Source organism: Semicossyphus pulcher, unplaced genomic scaffold (assembly GCF_022749685.1).
Source record: "Semicossyphus pulcher isolate SPU_LCO1_2020_fin unplaced genomic scaffold, fSemPul1.0.p SCAF_12, whole genome shotgun sequence".
In the NCBI taxonomy this organism is placed as follows: Eukaryota; Metazoa; Chordata; class Actinopteri; order Labriformes; family Labridae; genus Semicossyphus; species Semicossyphus pulcher.
Window position 1 is genome coordinate 30514375 of NW_027211626.1, and position 18127 is coordinate 30532501.

The 18127-nt window shown below is 37.6% G+C and overlaps 2 protein-coding genes across 2 annotated transcripts; one reads left to right on the forward strand and one right to left on the reverse strand.

Moving 5' to 3' along the window:
• The first annotated feature begins 1810 nt into the window (after nt 1-1810).
• Nucleotides 1811-13138, forward strand: tm9sf3 (transmembrane 9 superfamily member 3). Its single transcript, XM_069659180.1, has 15 exons — nt 1811-1966; nt 3076-3271; nt 3425-3547; nt 6220-6380; nt 6517-6594; nt 6955-7086; nt 7311-7477; nt 8025-8119; nt 8249-8379; nt 8966-9105; nt 9443-9511; nt 9589-9735; nt 9932-10015; nt 10148-10224; nt 11519-13138. The coding sequence occupies exons 1-15, from the start codon at nt 1874-1876 to the stop codon at nt 11584-11586; spliced, it is 1761 nt and encodes a 586-aa protein (XP_069515281.1). The 5' UTR covers nt 1811-1873; the 3' UTR covers nt 11587-13138.
• A 142-nt stretch (nt 13139-13280) lies between these two features.
• Nucleotides 13281-18114, reverse strand: prdx3 (peroxiredoxin 3). The gene is made up of 7 exons (XM_069658076.1): nt 18043-18114; nt 15894-16005; nt 15113-15254; nt 14831-14966; nt 14585-14688; nt 13668-13833; nt 13281-13469 (listed from the first exon to the last, which is right to left on the reverse strand). The coding sequence occupies exons 1-7, from the start codon at nt 18076-18078 to the stop codon at nt 13419-13421; spliced, it is 747 nt and encodes a 248-aa protein (XP_069514177.1). The 5' UTR covers nt 18079-18114; the 3' UTR covers nt 13281-13418.
• Nucleotides 18115-18127: the final 13 nt, after the last annotated feature.

Genomic DNA, 18127 nt, shown 5'->3' on the forward strand with positions numbered 1-18127 from the left:
TTTGGTCTTGGCCATAGTGGAGTTTGGAGTGTGACTGTTTGAGGTTGTGGACAGGTGTCTTTTATACTAATAACGAGTTCAAACAGGTGCCATTAATACAGGTAACGAGTGGAGGACAGAGGAGCCTCTTAAAGAAGAAGTTACAGGTCTGTGAGAGCCAGAAATCTTGCTTGTTTGTAGGTGACCAAATACTTATTTTACCGTGGAATTTACCAATTAATTCATTAAAAATCCTACAATGTGATTTCCTGGATTCTTTCCCCCCATTCTGTCTCTCATAGTTGAAGTGTACCTATGATGAAAATTACAGGCATCTCTCATCTTTTTAAGTGGGAGAACTTGCACAATTGGTGGCTGACTAAATACTTTTTTGTCCCACTGTATTACTACTAGTTTTGAGGGATGAGAGGGTGTCTGGGAAACAGGCATTTCATTGCATTGACTGGACACTCTACTTTTTAATGTATATGACAGATAAATTGGATTGAATTTAATTGAGTTGAAAAAAACATTTTTTTCGCTTGCCTCTTGGTAATTTATTCTGAATAACCAAGTTAGAAATAACACTTCCCATTAGGATTACATTTTGATGAGCATATGTTGCAGTACTTTTTGACACAAGCAAATATTATTGGAAAAATTTGGAAAATCTCTTGAGGAGATATTGAACATGCAGACAATACTTCTCATAAAGTCACAATGGATTAGCAAGGATTGATTCAGTTACATGTGAAGCTGCCTTGAAGAATTTGTTAAATCAGGCGGGTTCTGCTCAAAATGTACTTTACTGAATAAAGTTTCTATGAAAATGGGTTTTTATTGAATATAAATGTGCTCACTTGGGCTGATATCGAAGGAACACTTGTATGCACACGTTATCTTATCTAGCAACTATACACTACCAGTCAAGAGTTTGGACACACTTTCCCATTCACTTGAATGAGAAAATGTGTCCAAACTTTTGACTGGTAGTGTATGTGGAATATACTGTTTTCATCTAGTCCGAATTTATTATAGAACAAATAACCTTGTCTCAATTACAAGTCTACTGTATCAATCATTCACTGTGTTCCTACAAATGAAAGTCAATCAATAAAATAGGATGCATCAACCATTGCCTTGCAAGTTCATTTGTACTGGTATACTACACTTATATATTTTATTTGATTCATGGCAATTTTACGATTAAAATGTGATATGCTTCACAATTTTAGTAGATATTTGTTTTTAAAGCTCAAGAGAGCGTGTAAATAGAGGCCAGGAGGCTTGGTGAGGCTCCTTTTGAAGACAAGGTTTGACCACTATCACTATACACTTCCTCAATAAAGTGAAATTAACTCAGTGTACCTTTGACCTACTGTGTGTGTGTGTGTGTGTTCATGAATATGAATGCAATCACAACAAATAAAATAAAAAGCTGATGTTGTTAAATAGCAATTGACAGCAATGTCAGTGTATTAAAATTGAGATATTTTTCAGACAACTTTAGGGCCAATACGGGACAACATCATACAGTAAATACACCTGTTTGTTGTAAGCGGGGATCATGTTTCATACATCCGCTCTGTCAAAGGTGAAGTGAATCTCCAGTCTTGGCAGTCGGGTGACGTGGCTGAAGGTTGCGGACGTTGCGCTGACAAAGTTTGGTTATTCACCGTTTCAACAATCGCTTACAACAGCGACTGGAGGCTGTGCGCCACGTGACTCAATGCAGCCAATTGGATGTCAATGCGATGAGTGCTCGTGAAGCGCTTACGCCATATGCGTACGATAGCATCCCTAAAAATTGCCTCTGTCATACAACCAGGAAGAAGGTGGGATAGCCCTACAAAGCTAACATCCCCAATCTTTCTGCATACTTTCTCCGAAAAAAATGGGATCTTCCAGGTGGAAGGTAGCAGCGGTAGCCTTTCTTGCAATAGTTGGCTCTTTATTACATGTCGACGCTGATGAACATGAACATACGGTAAGAAAGCGTTTTGAGAGGCCGATTGAAAAGGGGGAGCCCTGAAAATAATGGACGTTTGTGCTCTGTGTAACCTGCTAACTTTAGCTTTAGCTACGACGGCTAGCTGCGTGCAAGAAAAAAGTATTACATACGCGACAGAATGCATGACTTGACCTGTTGTGTTATTTAACGATTCTAGGTGAGCTATCAAACAAATATGCATTCAATTAGGTAGCTAACTTGTCACCACTTATCGGCCTAAGTCCTTACGGCTAACATTTGCCTGCTAGCTTGTTAGCACGTCTTCCACACTGATCTTCCCTAGCTACCGGCGGAAACTGCACTTACGTTAAGCTACATAGCGTTAGTTAGTTATTAAACATAATCAAAGCTACTCGCATAAATAACGTATAAAGCTGTAAATCTCAGGGCAATCCTTCCAACCATTATTTTTTCGCAGGGAGAACTGCGATGGCTGTTAAATAACACAACGTAACATTATGCCGAAACACCGGTTAGACGTCAGGGCCTCTCGGTATTTCTTATGTCTTCACTTTGGTCATATCCAGTTGTCCTAATTGCCACTGGTTAACCTTAATTAGGTGTGTAATCATGTACTTTATTATGCGCATACAGTTGTGTATATTTTACACTAAATAGCTGTTTTATGTGTAAAGCTGTCAAGTTAGTGGCAACTATAGCGTTAAAGTTAACTTCCTCGACTGAAGGCAAACATAGCAACGTACACCACATACAAGCGTTGTACTGATGCAGCGAGAAGGGTGTTTTTCTTATAATGGTATAATAATAATGTTAACGTAACCTTTTGTAATGTTTGCATGAATTTTGAATGAGTAGCGTTCGTTTTAACAAGAAGTTTCAGTGGAAATGTGATGATAATGAAGCTTAAGCTCGTGATGTTCTTTTACCTCCATAATGTCTAACCAAATGAACATGTAGTTGTTTTTAATTTGAGGATGTGAGGATGTTTATTGTTTAAATATATTTATAACTCACTGTCATTTTCTTGTAAAGTAACAAATACCTAGAATAAAAACCTGTAGGACTAGCAGAACTGGTATAGGATTCCTAGGCTTCACAGTAAGAGTCCTTGTTTTCCTTTGCAGTACACAGATAAGGAGGAGGTAGTTTTATGGATGAACACGGTGGGGCCTTACCACAACCGACAGGAGACATACAAGTACTTCTCCTTGCCCTTCTGCGCGGGCTCCAAGAAGACCATCAGTCATTACCATGAAACACTCGGAGAAGCTCTGCAAGGAGTGGAGCTTGAATTCAGCGGTCTAGACATTAAGTTCAAAGGTATTCTATTGGGCACTCAACTTTCACCTGTTGAGTGCTCATGAGTTTTGAAACAATACTGATGCAAATGTCTCTGAATCTTTCATTTTTTTATTTAACCACATGTTCTTTTCCTAGTTATAATAAATTGTGTGATTTGTATGATCCCTGTAGATGAAGTAATGCAGACAACATACTGTGAAATTGACCTGGACAAAGCCAAACGGGATGCCTTTGTCTATGCCATAAAGAATCACTACTGGTACCAAATGTACATAGACGACCTGCCCATTTGGGGTAAGTGATACGTGATGAACTTTTAAGAAATTGCCAGTTACTGAATTCATGTCTGTGATGTAAGTTGAAGTATGACTGTAGTATTTTCTGTGTTTTTCACTCTGCCTCAGTCATGAATGGCTTATCTGCACATTGGCACATTGACTTCTTACAAAGGTTTGCAGTGAGACATGCATCTTATATATTAATGTTGTCTTTATCTTGGAGAAGTTAAACCAGTTCATATTCATGGGTGGGACTGGCCATTCTTCCTTAGTCAATCTACTAAGAGTACACTGTATCATGTATCAAACAGCTCACAAAAAGCCACTCAAGTCACTGTGGTTATTCAAACAATTCAGCATGGTTTTCTTTTCAGAATCTGTTGAACAATTCAGCACTGTGGTGGATTATCTGCTATCTTCTGTTTCTGTCATCTCACTTGGTTGTTAATTGGTATATGGACTGTACTTTTATAGTGCTTTTCTATTCTTCTGGACTTAGGGTGCTTCAGGTTATATGCCAGCATACACCACTTCACATACACATTCATCCACTTATGAAGTGCCATGCAAGACAACATTATCAGCTGATACATTCAAACACACTCATACCCTAAAAGGTATACCTTCAAGAGCATTTTGGGGTCCAGTATCTTCCCCAACATCCTGACGTGTGGACTGGACGAGCTGGTGCTCATAACTTTAGATTTTAAAATTCACATATGGAAAAGAGCCTTTGACACCAGCCTTAACCATGAAGTTCTCTTTTGTCCTTCCATACTAAGAGGCGTTTTAAAAAGTCACTGTTATTACAGACATGTTCCTAATGCTATCACTCCAAAAAGCTTTCAGTGATCACTTGCCTACGTGGAATCAGTTTGCACAATGGGGCCACTCCTGTTGTTGCTCAAACATGAAAGTTAAGTTGATGTTGTAGATGATGGGTGGGGCATTGGCATTTACTCAGACACTGTACATAGTGTATGTTATATACTTAGGCCTTAATCACAACAAATAAATATAGACTTTGACCCCATGTCCGGTTTGCCAGCGTAACTGAACCAGTGTGCTTATCATGTCTGAGACAATGGAGTGATTTGATGTGGTTATTCACAGAGACCATGCAGCTCAGTTATCCTTGCAAGGACTCTCAGATTTGCAAAATCCTGTCTGTCTGGAGATTTATAATCATTAATCAGAGATTTAACATAAAAATGTAGAATCTGTAGGTGCTGTAAATGTTGGTTTCTGTTTGTAATATGTTAGGCTTTGGCATATGCAGGAAAGTGTGTGGAGAGCAAAAGCAGGTGGAACAAAATCTGCTGTATCACAAACCCGGCTCCCACCAGCGGTCATCTGACGACAATTTAGCTTTCTCTATAAACAGACATCTGCATGTGAGTTCACCTAACAAACCTAGAAATAAAATAATAAAAATAAATAAAAATGTCAACTTGAGTGACAAATTTGCTTGGTGCTGTGTCATGAAAACCGATTTAGATTAGCGTTTAGATCTCCCTGCAAAATCATCAGACCTGACAAAGCTTGCATTTTTCCTTTTTACACATCTGCATCATGATGTTGCTATTTTGGCAAACCTGGCTATAGTAAGGCAGAGTGCAGCGTCTGTGTGACTTACTATTAACAGCAAAACAGAGACTTGCTGGAAACAGATGAAAAAGCGCTCCTCAGCTGAAACAAATGGCTGGTTAATTTCCATCAGAGAAATCTCCTCCGGGGGATTCAATGAACCAAGAAATGATGACGTTAATTTTACAGACATATCTCCAGGGGCAACTTTTTTTAACTTTTGATCTGAATACACTATTGCTTCCTAAAGTTGCTAATTAGACTATAAACTATGCAGTTCATGGAAGAGGAAGTCTTGGCTGGAAATTCATTGTCTGTAACCAATGGCTACACCGGAATGCTCATAAAGTTTGCAGTCATTCCCAGAGGCTATATTGTCATGAGACGATAGCCGATGGGTTGCAAGATCGATTATTTTGAAACCTTTCAGTTAATTTCCAATTTCCAACCACGATTCCCCTGGGTGCTACAGCAAATCAGAGCAGCAAAAAGTTTTACACATCTATAGATCGAACATAATACACAGATGTATGGCATGACGTGATTTGTATTGTAGACAGCACTTATCGTAAGTACCTAATATAAACTACTTTCATTTATTCAAACCAGTTTCTTTAATATTAACGCTATAGCAAATTCAGCATGTTCCACATCAAAGGCAGCCATCTTAGTTTTTTAGAAAAAAGCCATAACATTATTTTAACCTGCCCGATAATTGACAAATGTTATTGTCTAGGCTTAAATCAGGCCGAATGGAAATTTGTCCAATCTTAATAAAACCTGAGCTTGCAGATCCGTCACTACCGTTTTTTAAGTCAGACATAGCCCAATGCTCAGGGTCAGTCAATGCCAAGATGTATATTTTATTCAGAGTGACTACTTTACTGCAAACTGACTTCCTCAGTCAGAACTTTTTTGTGGAGGTCAGCAGGGGCACACTTTGATAGCAAATACATACAATGACAAGTCTAGCAAGTGACCTTTTATTTGGCATTTACACTTCCATTAATAATAATGTTATACAACAAATGTCTCACATGTTCCTTTTGATCACTACTGTAAGGACCAGATCTCCAATTAAGTGTATGTCTATTTTTTAAGGTATTGTTGGAGAGGCGGATGAAAACGGAGAAGATCATTACCTGTGGACGTACAAGAAACTGGAGATCGGCTTTAATGGCAACAGAATTGTTGATGTAAATCTGACTAGTGAAGGAAAAGTCAGACTTGTGCCAAACACAAGAATCGCAATGTCTTATTCTGTGAGTATTAAATCAGTGATCCTTTATACGAGCTTATGCTTATTTAAAATCTGTAGTGTGTCTGGTGATCACATGGCAGATGTTGATTTCTAATAGTTTCATGTAAAAAAATAAAATAAAAACGTTTCTGTCACAGGTGAAGTGGAAGAAGTCTGATGTTAAGTTTGAAGACAGATTCGACAAATACCTCGATCCATCTTTCTTTCAGCACAGGGTGAGTTCAGTACCTCATTGTGCCTCCTCATGCAAGCCATAAAGACAATTGGCTTGTTGTATTAGCACACATGCTTTCAGGAGGTTTGAGTTGAGCTTTGTATGATGGTAGGTATGGTGTAATTGTTAAACCTGGTAATTTAAACTCCTCCTGCCATTGTAGCTGGAATCCAGCATGGCTATTTCTAAAAGAGATTTTTGACCATTTAAGACTCAGAATTTCGGAACCAACTAGCAAGTGGGTGAAAAAGTTGACCCGCCCTGAGAGCAAGCCCACTTAATATATTTCCTGTTTTGATGTATTAAGCTTTAAAATAGGGGAAGTCATATTAAAGTAACTGTTGATTTAATTGTTTTTCAGATTCACTGGTTCTCCATCTTTAACTCCTTCATGATGGTCATTTTCTTGGTCGGTCTGGTGTCCATGATTCTGATGAGAACACTAAGAAAGGATTATGCCAGATATAGCAAAGAGGAGGAAATGGATGATATGGTGAGTTTTATTAACTTTTCTCTAGAGCACATTGTTATTCACTGACTGATGAACTTAGCTTAAGATTTCATTGTTAGGTTTTGTAAGTGTCCAGTGACTGACAGCATGCAGGATTCTTGGTTTTCTTTCTAAGTCAAGGGTTTTTGATCTCACGCACCTGTCACAAAGACTTTTCAGTGTTGATAGTCTTTCTCATTTTGCATTTTGTCACTTTTTACCATCAGGATAGAGACCTGGGAGATGAATATGGGTGGAAGCAGGTACATGGTGATGTGTTTCGTCCATCAAGCCACCCACTGATCTTCTCCTCGCTCATCGGCTCTGGCTGCCAGATTTTCTCTGTCTCCCTCATCGTCATCATTGTTGCTATGGTTGAGGATCTGTACACAGAGTAAGTAATTGGCCTGTTTTTGTTATTATATTTTTTGTTATATTTAGGGGTTGGAATCAGATACCAGGTCATGTTTTGGATCCTGTATTATGTTTGTAATAGATAAGATTTGTTGAGTTGCTAGTCAACTTTATCTTTAATCAAATATGTTATCTCCCCTATATTAATACAAAGCTCAGAAGATTGTTTAGATGATTTGGTTTTTTTTTAAAATCGTCTTCCTAGAAGTTACCAAATAAAGTTAAGAATTATGAATTAAAAGTGGGGGGAACCACAAAGTGAACAGGTTAAAGGAAAGGCCAGAAGGTAATACTGTTATGAAGTACACAGGTACTTATATTGCCAAAGTCGTCCATGTTTATGAGAAGTCCTCTATGATTTTCTCTGTTAATGTCTGGTAAAGCTTAAGCTCTGTTTTAAAATGTATGATATTATGTGAGTTTGTGAAAACACTTTATGAATATTCCAGTCATAAGGGGAATAAAGCCCAAACACTGAGGCAGTAGTGGACTATACAGGTGTTCACTCATATTAATTCTCTCTGCAGGAGAGGATCCATGCTGAGCACAGCCATTTTTGTCTATGCTGCTACTTCCCCTGTCAATGGCTACTTTGGGGGAAGTTTGTATGCAAAACAAGGAGGTAATAAAAAGTGTCCATGTAGCACACTCTCTTACTTGTATAAAGATTATTGACTTGAAATTTCCACCCAAAAGCTATTGTTAATTTCTCACTGTATTTATTTCTTGCTTTTTGATCTGACTAAAACAGGCAGAAGATGGATTAAGCAAATGTTTATTGGGGCCTTCATGATCCCAGCCATGGTGTGCGGTACTGCGTTTTTCATCAACTTCATCGCTATCTACTACCACGCCTCCAGAGCCATCCCATTTGGCACCATGGTGGGTTTGACACATCAAAAAAAACCACAGTTATGAAGATCATGCTCTGAGTCAACAACTTGAGTTAATTTGTGTGGCTGTGCTGCACTGTGGTCCAAGAGATTTGATACAGAGTCATCAGTTATAACTGATAGAGGGATGAAGTGATTAGAAAAGTGTAGATGGTATTCAGTAATGTATTAAAACTGCATCTCATGCTTTGTGTGTTCTTAAAAAAGATACACAAAGCTAGAAAAGGATCCTTTGCTCAATCCAAAGAACATTTAAAACAGATCACATTATATAATTACATTCCACACCATGCTGGCTCACCTAATTCTGTACTCTTTCATTTCTGTTGAGTGTGTTTCTGCATTTAGTCCCCTAGTTTCCAAACTAAGCAGTGATGAAAATAACCTGACTGCTATCCAAAGAAACTTCTTAATTTCTTTGAATTACTAACAGCTGTTTGTTGACTCAGCCCAACACTCAAGTATTATCAGCCAAACTATTCATTTTAACAGACCTGAACTTTTTCTGGCCAAAGCCAAAATAAATTGTGTATCTCTATCAAGTTGAGTAAATGTACTTTTTTGGTTTCTTGCAGGTTGCTGTCTGCTGTATCTGCTTTTTTGTTATTTTGCCGCTAAACCTTGTGGGAACAATTCTGGGGAGGAATTTGTCTGGCCAGCCAAACTTTCCCTGCAGAGTGAACGCTGTGCCTCGACCGATCCCCGAGAAGAAATGGTAAGGGGGTCATTTTAGCCTCTGAGTACTTTAACCTTTTAGAAATTGAAACTGGAGCTGAGTTGGAGACATTTAAAGTCTTTTGGTACGTGCTCACTGTACAAAAATGAGAATGTACATAGTGTGTATATATATGATGGAAATGTATTAAATAATAATCTGTATTCTAATAACTGAAGAGAGTTTTATTAATTTTTTTTTGTTAAATGTCAGAAAAGGAAGTACAGCTACCACAAATAACTAGAGCCACATTAGACTTACCTTAAAATTGCTGTGTGATGTGAACAGTTGACGGTGTACCTTTTTGTATTCATACATTCATCTTGTGATCTCTCAGGTTCATGGAGCCAGCTGTTATCGTCTGCCTCGGTGGAATCCTTCCATTTGGGTCCATTTTCATTGAAATGTAAGTATACTGAGGGGTTTGTATGCGTTGAGATGATCTTTGCAGCTGTTAACACGTTTTCTGTCCTTGTTTCTCAGGTACTTCATCTTCACATCCTTTTGGGCCTACAAAATTTACTATGTTTACGGCTTCATGATGCTTGTCCTGGTCATCCTGTGCATCGTGACTGTGTGTGTCACCATCGTGTGTACGTACTTCCTGCTCAACGCTGAGGACTACAGATGGTGAGTGGAGTCCTGTTTTGCCAGTCTGACTCTGACTTTTCCTACCGCTAAAGCTATGTCGAAGTGGTGGGAGATAATCTTTTACAGCACATTTGGATATTAACATTATACTTGCTGTAAAACTTTAGTTCTAATGTCAGTTATGAGTCAAGAAGTGACCTAACTTAAGTCCCTGACTTCCTTTTTGTTTTTATAGGCAATGGACAAGCTTCCTCTCTGCAGCATCCACTGCTGTATATGTTTACATGTACTCCTTTTACTACTACTTCTTCAAAACTAAGTAAGTGTTAGACCTTTTTAACCACTTTTTATTCCACAATGAACTAGAGAGGTATGAACATTCATAAATACAAAAAAATTAAACCATGACAGACAAAATTAATTTGTGATGTTTAACCCTGTTGTATTTCAGGATGTATGGGCTGTTCCAGACATCCTTCTACTTTGGCTACATGGCTGTGTTCAGCACTGCCCTTGGAATCATGTGTGGTGAGTCTCAAATCTCGTTGGGGGAAACTTATTACTTTTCTCCACTACATTTGAAATACAAATATCGTACTGTTGACTTCACTGCATTTCTATGAATGTTCTTGTTACTCGCTACTTTTGCTCTGAAGTCAGCTGATGAATTTTCTTTCCTTTTCTAAAATCCACAATTAACTGTGCGTTTGTAGTTCTGAGTGTGGTTTGTCTAAGTGGTGTTGCCGTACCTGTGCCACCCGTGTCTCCATGGTTGAACGTAGAGCAAACGTCAGTCAGATCAGGCAGTTCATTTAGTGGTGGTAATGATGGCTATGGCAGAGAAGGATGACAATTCACCCATGTATTCTTGTCTGCACTCATGTATTGCGAAAATACAACAATGTTTTGAGATTTCTTTTAATAAGTACTTTGAATACTTAAGTATTTTTAAAAGCAAGTACTCCAGTACTTTACAAGTAATGATTGGATTGAGCAACTTTCACTTGTATTGGAGTAATATTTGACCAGGAGTATCTATACTTTGACTCAAGTAATGAAGATGTTTACTTTGTCCTCCACTGTGTGTGTAAGTCGGTTATAGCAAAATAGACCACAAAATTATTAGTTTGTCATTAAGCTGGTCCAATGCAAACATTTGAATATTCATATCCCAAACTTATTTTTTCTGTGGGGTTTGAGTGTTAAAAATCAGACTCAATTAACTTTACAGAAAATGACAACTGGTGAAGATAACAAAGATGTTTTTCAGACCTCGAATAATGTAAAGAGAACAAGTTAATAATCATACTTAAACAGCATAATACTAATGTTTTAACTTGGGAAGAGTTCAGAAACTAATATTTGGTGGAATAACCTGATTCTTGATTACAGCTTTCATGCGTCTTGGCATGCTCTCCACCAGCCTTTCACATTGCTGTTGGGTGACGTTATGCCACTCTTTATGCAAAAATTCAAGCAGCTCAGCTTTGTCTGATGGTTTGTGACCATCCATCTTACTCTTGATCACATTCAGGAGGTTTTTAATGGGGTTCAGATCTGGATTGGGCTGGCTATGACATAGAGAGATGCTGATTTAAGGAAAATTTGGAGTGGTCTCTTAGTTGTTTTCGGAGCTGTAGGTCACCAAACAGTCACAAAAATAATATCGGGTATAATGGGTAATAGTTTGACATCAAAGTATTCTGAAAGAAATCAATGGGCAAGGGAGCAGGAGTCATGCAGATGGAAAAGTAAGATTAGAGCAGTACTTGAATTTGCCAGGTCATCTAAAAGAAACTCACAGTACACATTTGTTTTCCAGGTGCTGTTGGATACATGGGAACAAGTGCCTTTGTGAGGAAGATCTACACAAATGTGAAAATTGACTGAGCAAAGCAGCAACACAGGGATATTAAAAGATTTGCCTACTTGTATCCTGAAAGACGGCGGGCACAAGTCATTCTTTATTACCTTCCTTCTTGCAAAGAGATTGTGAGAATCTCACTTTGTACAATGTAGTTTTTCCATTTTATGAATGAATTTCAACGCCGCAACTCAAAGTGATTCAGAGCAAATCTGCAAAAAAGATATCAAACTCAAGGTTCTGTTTTTATCTGTTGCTTTCAAGCAAATGTTGAGGCAAATGTTTAAGGCTGACATGGCTTCTCTTTTCCAACCCAGTCCCACCTGAGACCAGAGAACATAAATGTTATTGATGGAATAGTGTAGCTCTCTTCAGTGAAGAGGCCTAAGTGTATTGAAAGCCTTTGTTCTATTGTGTCAGAATATTGGAGAGTTGGGTTTGTGCCCATGTTCTGACTTGATTTCTATTTTGTATTCTTGAAGTCACTCGAAATATTGTTACTACATAGTACAGTAGTCTGTTCCGATTTACTTTCAACTCAAAAAGATGATATAAAAAGCTGTGGTCATTCGAGAATCATTCCCCCTTTGACGATTCTTAATTCCCTGTTACAGTAGCAATCCATCCAGTTGATAAGAGATTTTAGTCCTGCTGTAGTTTACTGTACAGACGAGCAGAGGGACTGATCAATGGTTAAGGTACAGTAAGAAACAGATTTTTAAATGGATGTTTGATGTGATCCCATTTCCTCGTTTAGTCGGGGTTTTCTTAATGTTTGGGTTTGAATGAAGTCTACTTGTAAAGATAATATATGGATTTGGGGGGGGAGTGTATATAAACTTAATAATGTAACTTTAGATGTAGATCCCAAATGTATTTTCGTTGTACAGATTTACTACAGGGTGTTTTTTTTAAATGATTAATTCAGTTTAAAAAAAAAAAGGTTTTGTTTTTTCTGTTTTTGTTTGGTGCTTGGGATGGGGCTGGTGGCGCTGTTACATCTTGCCTGAAATTGCATGAAGTTTTCAACAAACCATCTGCTCATCAAATTCCACTTCAGTCAGCGCTGTCAGTTTTTTTCTCCCCTCTGACTCAAAATGTAAAAGGTACATTTTGATGACCGGTAGGCCTGCTTATAGGTTGTTTTTATTTTGATTCTATATATTATTTAAAGCTTTAAAAGGCTCTACATCTCTTGGTAAGCCATTACCCCATGCTCTTTCTGTTGCCTAACCTGAAGCATCATTTGTGAATGTCAGAAGGAATGAGGCAATTGCTTTGTTTCTGCAAACATACTGTACAAAGTGAAGTTTATGTACACTTAAAACTAGATGTTTTCATAACCACACACAGTGCTGCGGAGTGTTTCAAACGCTTTTTTCCATTTTGTGTAAATACAGTATGAACCCTACTTGTATAAGAAGTGGCAATGCCTTTTTTTTTCTAATTTCCAATTCTGCCCCCACTGAAGTTGATTTTGGCACCTCATCTTGTGTACCGATGTCTGATTAGACATTTTGAACCTGCATATTAACTTGCTGTAAAAAGGAAAAATAAACATCTTTATGTATAGGGGTATTAAGAGTGGTTTTCATTTTGAGACTAAATATTTTAGGGGTTTGGTTATGTTTCATCATTTAGCCTGCACCTTTGTTTAAAATATAGACCTATAGACCACTACACCACAATCCTGCACATGAATCAAAACAAAAGAGCTGTCTGTTATAAAGAATAGATTTATTAGTGTATTCTGCTATGTATGAGAAAATACAACCTTAATTGTAAAGTAAGTGTACTTTGGTTTTAAATTTTGTACCAATCACTGCTTTAGCTGTGGTAGTTTTGATCTTTGTCGTCTTCAGTTGACTTTTTCAAAGTACTCCTTTGAACCTTCTGGAGTTGGTTTGATCTGAAAAGTAAACAGTTTCACAAAATGACCTTAAAAACTAGTCTCCAGCTGTCTTACAGTAGACATAATGCACATTTTAAATGACATCCTGACCACACACACACACAACTGAAGGAAAGTGGGCAAAAGAGAAGAACAAAAATACTTCGGTTTAAGTGCTGACAAGGACTAAAAAGGATTGAGTTTTAAGAAACTCACTGTTGGGGACTCAGGGGTCCAGCTGGCTGGACACACCTCGCCGTGGGTCTCAACAAATTGGAATGCTTTCACCAAACGCAGTGTCTCTTCTACACAACGGCCCACTGGCAGGTCGTTCACACTCATGTGCTTCACCACACCATTTGGATCAATAATGAACAGACCCCTAAAGGACAATATTAACAAATTATTAACAGCCTTTCTAAAAAAAAAATAAAGACTTGTAGAGGCAACAAGTAAATAAAAGGAAAGCGACACAAAAAGCAGTACAGCAGGTACGCCACAGGAACCAACTGTAACAATAGCAGCTTTTGTATTCCTGTATATCCTACATATAACTTAGGTGCAAGTACATGATTATTACACTAGCATTGTAAAGTTTCCAAAATGCTGTCTGTAACAGCCATACTTACAGCCAACATCTTTCTGTTTCTATTAAAGAACATAAATATTAGATGCACAGACTGAGTTGACAATGAAATATCATAAAAGCCTGGGGGAAAGGCCTTTAAAAAAAACCTAATAATTCTGTTACATGGTAATTACAACACTGTTTAAAAGATACCAATAATGTCTAAAGGGCTCTATTAAAAGTAGTGGCAGATTAAATTGGTATTAGCCACATAACCAAATATAACAACAGTAAGTGTTTGGAACAACAACTGTAGTTAAGTAACAGATCCTTTGGGCTTCTTATACCGGTCTACCTTTTTTACTGGTTTGTCTTCATTGTTTTTTCTACTGCTTTTTAAAAGAAAGTTATGATAATAATGTAACCCTGTGCAAAAACACTCCCAAAAATTCAAAGACATACCTGTAAATTGTGTTGGAAATTAATTATTTCAAAAATTGTGGCATTTTAATGTCATGTTATGGCAGCTCATAATAGATTAACCCAAAGAGCAAAGTTAACCTACCTCAGTGCAATGCCTGGACCCTCCAGCAGCACTCCATAGTCTCTGGAGATCTGTTTGTTGAGGTCTGACAGCAGGGGGATATGGATGTTGCCCAAGCCTCCGGTCTGACAAAGTATGAAATAGTACCTACCTTAGATTAACACTGACACAAGAACTGCTGCTTAAACAACAATTCATTTGAATGTGTCGTAAACACAACAGACACAGTATTTACAAGGAAGTTGCTTACTAAAGGCTACTTCCTACCTTGCGTGGAGTGTTGATCCATGCCAGGTGGGTGAAGTGAGAGTCTACAGAAACGCCCACCACCTCACAGTTAACGTCATGGAACTCACTGGCCTTGTCACTGAATGAAATGATTTCTGTTGGACACACGAAAGTGCTGCAAAATGACAAACAGAGAATTAAAGGGCACTGTGAGGAAAATGTCTACTGCACTGGTCATCAGTACAGCTTTGTTTAAATCAAAGGTAGCAAAAGCTACTAGGCTTGTCACTTCAACTTTGTATGCATGTCACAAATACTCACAAATCCAGTGGGTAGAAAAAGAGGACCAGGTATTTTCCCTTGAAATCAGCAAGGCTCATCTCCTTGAACTCCCCATTGTGGACAGCTGTAGCCTTAAAAGCCGGAGCAGGCTGAGTGACAGCAGGGACCCATTTGGAGGTGCCTGATACATGTAAGTCAAATACAATATATTCATTCATACTATTTGCTTGGTAAAAAAAAAAGAAGAAAGAAGTTTATCCAAAAACTTTACTCATCTCTATTAATTACATGCTAAGTGAAGGTTACATTATTGAAACTTATATTTAAACTCTTGTGTTTTGAATGAAAACACTGCTCCATATGACAAGATGTTCAGTCTTTTAGTAACATCTTTACTTGGAATTCTGTTTTTTAATGGACTGAACTACTATACAATAATTACAAAAAACAAGAATGCCAATGTTAACTACACTATACTTATTATGGAAAAGTAATATTATGCTATCATATACAGTAAATAACAAATACCATCTAACAAAGTGAATTATTATTGCCAAGCATTAATCTGAGATTTTGTATTATATTGTATTTATATTATCTGCTGTAATGTAATGTCAGAAAAAAATGAAAATCACCCAGCACAATCTCCCAGAGACCAATGTGATGTCTCTAAATAGCTTGATTTGTCCAACCAACATTTAAAACCCACAAATATTCAGTTTACAAATAAATCAAATATTGAAATTGTAAAAGAGTATTTGATTAATTGTCAATCTAATCAGGATGTGTCTGTATTTTCTATGGCTTTGTGTATACATACAAGTGGAGAAACAGGCTCTCTGAAGTGCAGGATCGATGAGATTTCTTGCAGTCCCAGACAATCCATGTTGACAGGCTGCTGTGACCTTAAACCCTCCTGCTGCAACCCTTGCCTAAAAAAGAAAACATCAATGTTACATGAATAATCCATAAAGACATCAAAGACACACATAGCTTATTTAGTTAGCAACTTGACAACACATGTTTTGTGTCCCTAACATGAGGTCTATAATATATTTAAAATTGTGAATGCATGTTTTAAAGCTTACTGATATAGATTCAAAGCGTATTAATCTGTTCCTTTTTAAAAGCATGAATTTGAATTTGTGTAAGGGAAACGATTTCCTTCCTTCATTGTCTTAATATCTTTCTTTTGCATCTGCCAATTAAGACTCCAGTTGGAGGAAGCTTGTGAAAACGCTATTAATGAAGGTGAGGTTGTTTTATACGTCTTAGATAACGCAGTGGATGAGGAAACAGACAGGATATTATCTGAACCGAAAGGCTCTCTGTACTGTACCCAAAAAAAAGACTGTTATTTTACTGGTTGCTTTATAAATTAAATCAAACGGATAAATATACATCATACAAAGTAGCTGGTCTGTGGTAACCTGTAGACAGACTGCGGGAGAATGTTTGGGTTCTCCTGCACTCTGCAACAGTCCAGTTTCAGTTAAGGTTGTGGAACTAGTTGAGTTAGTGGAGCAAAAAACAATCTGTTGTTGATTTCTACTGTTTTATACTATTTGCCGCTTGTTTGACTGTTGTATGAAGGCAATATCGCACTCGAGGTTGTGATGTCATACTGAATATCATGTGATTATATGCGACCTCATGCCTAAGACTGAATCACAGTCGTGATGATATTCAGTACAACATCACTCCCTCTAATGTGATATTGCTTAATTAATGTTGAGAAGATGCCTTCTTTGCCATTATAATCCTATGGTGCAACACCTGGTGCAACACCTTGTAACACCTATTCTTTCCCTACTATGACAAGACAACACCATGAGGATCCTCCTACAGGTCTGAATGGTCCAAGATGTAGACCGCAGGAGACAGGTATTTGGGCTTGCAAACAGGTCCACATATTTTACCTGCTAGATATCTCACATGGGTGATGACACAAAGTGATTGTGGCTCAATTTGCCTCTGATCCTAGGCTATTTTCCGTGATTTCCACATGGTTGGCAAGTGAAAAGGGCTAAAACTAATGAGTATGAACTTGGATTAGGCCAAGACTGAGTGCACACAACCAGGACCCTGAATTCACCCATTATTAGAATAGAATAGGACTGTATTAATCCAAAAGGAAATTCTCGTGCCAGGTTGCTCCAAAGTTACAGTACAAAAAACTACAAAGAATTACAAAATAAATCAATATAAGTGAAATACAATTTAAAGTGCATAGAGGTTAAATGATTTGTATTATTTACACCTATGAAAAAGGCCAGCTGTGTGAACCACTGTATGAAGTGTCCAATATTGCAGCTACAGACAGCTAAGACTACAGACTATCAATGCAAACAGAAGGCAAACTGTAAAGCTGCACGATAACAATCTACAGTGGCAAGCTTTATTGGTAACGACAATTCTACAGTTTATATGACATATTTATACTGCTGCTGTGTTTAATTTCACCTTAAACCCTTGCCTAACCATAAAAAGAGAGACCTAATAAAATAAATAAAAACCTTTTTCACAACATTTTGACATGTTATAGAAAGGAACAGGTGTAATACATGTGGTTCAGTACCAAGATATTTATTTCAAAAATATTACTGTTGCTCTTAACTATAATACAATGGCGTTTTCTAATGATAAAAAACTAAAAGCACGTCTGAAAACAGAAAATAAAAAGTTTTAGGTTATACAGTGAATATTTACTGTATTTGCTGAATACCTTTCAAAAATCTTTTTCTAATCATCTAATATTTCTTGTAAACTATATTGTCGACAACGGCGGCCCAATGGGTTGTCAATTCAAAATGTGCGACACACACGAGACGACAGCGCCTCAGTGCAAAGGTGAATCGTTCATCGGCAACAGCTATCGAATAGAGTAATTGACCAATAAAAGAAGACAATGTCAGACTAAACTGTATCGATTTCAAGTTGGATGTCGTGTTGTAAGAAGTTGCACTCACAGACGTCCTGAGGACTCTTCCGATGGTGGCTGCCATTTTGGATTATGTCAGAGGAGGGCAGTTTGAGCAAGTTATACGTCATTTA

What these genes read in the sequence shown, in the direction of transcription:
- prdx3 (XM_069658076.1), bottom strand. Translation starts at nt 18,078, where the DNA reads ATGGCAGCCACCATCGGAAGAGTCCTCAGGACGTCT. An exon ending in GAGAGCCTGTTTCTCCACTT is followed by an intron (nt 15,255 to 15,893) that starts GTATGTATACAC and finishes TACATGTATCAG; the next exon opens with GCACCTCCAAATGGGTCCCT. An exon ending in GGACCCCTGAGTCCCCAACA is followed by an intron (nt 13,470 to 13,667) that starts GTGAGTTTCTTA and finishes TTTACTTTTCAG; the next exon opens with ATCAAACCAACTCCAGAAGG.
- tm9sf3 (XM_069659180.1), top strand. Translation starts at nt 1,874, where the DNA reads ATGGGATCTTCCAGGTGGAAGGTAGCAGCGGTAGCCTTTCTTGCAATA. An exon ending in CTGATGAACATGAACATACG is followed by an intron (nt 1,967 to 3,075) that starts GTAAGAAAGCGT and finishes TTTCCTTTGCAG; the next exon opens with TACACAGATAAGGAGGAGGT. An exon ending in TTTGTATGCAAAACAAGGAG is followed by an intron (nt 8,120 to 8,248) that starts GTAATAAAAAGT and finishes TGACTAAAACAG; the next exon opens with GCAGAAGATGGATTAAGCAA.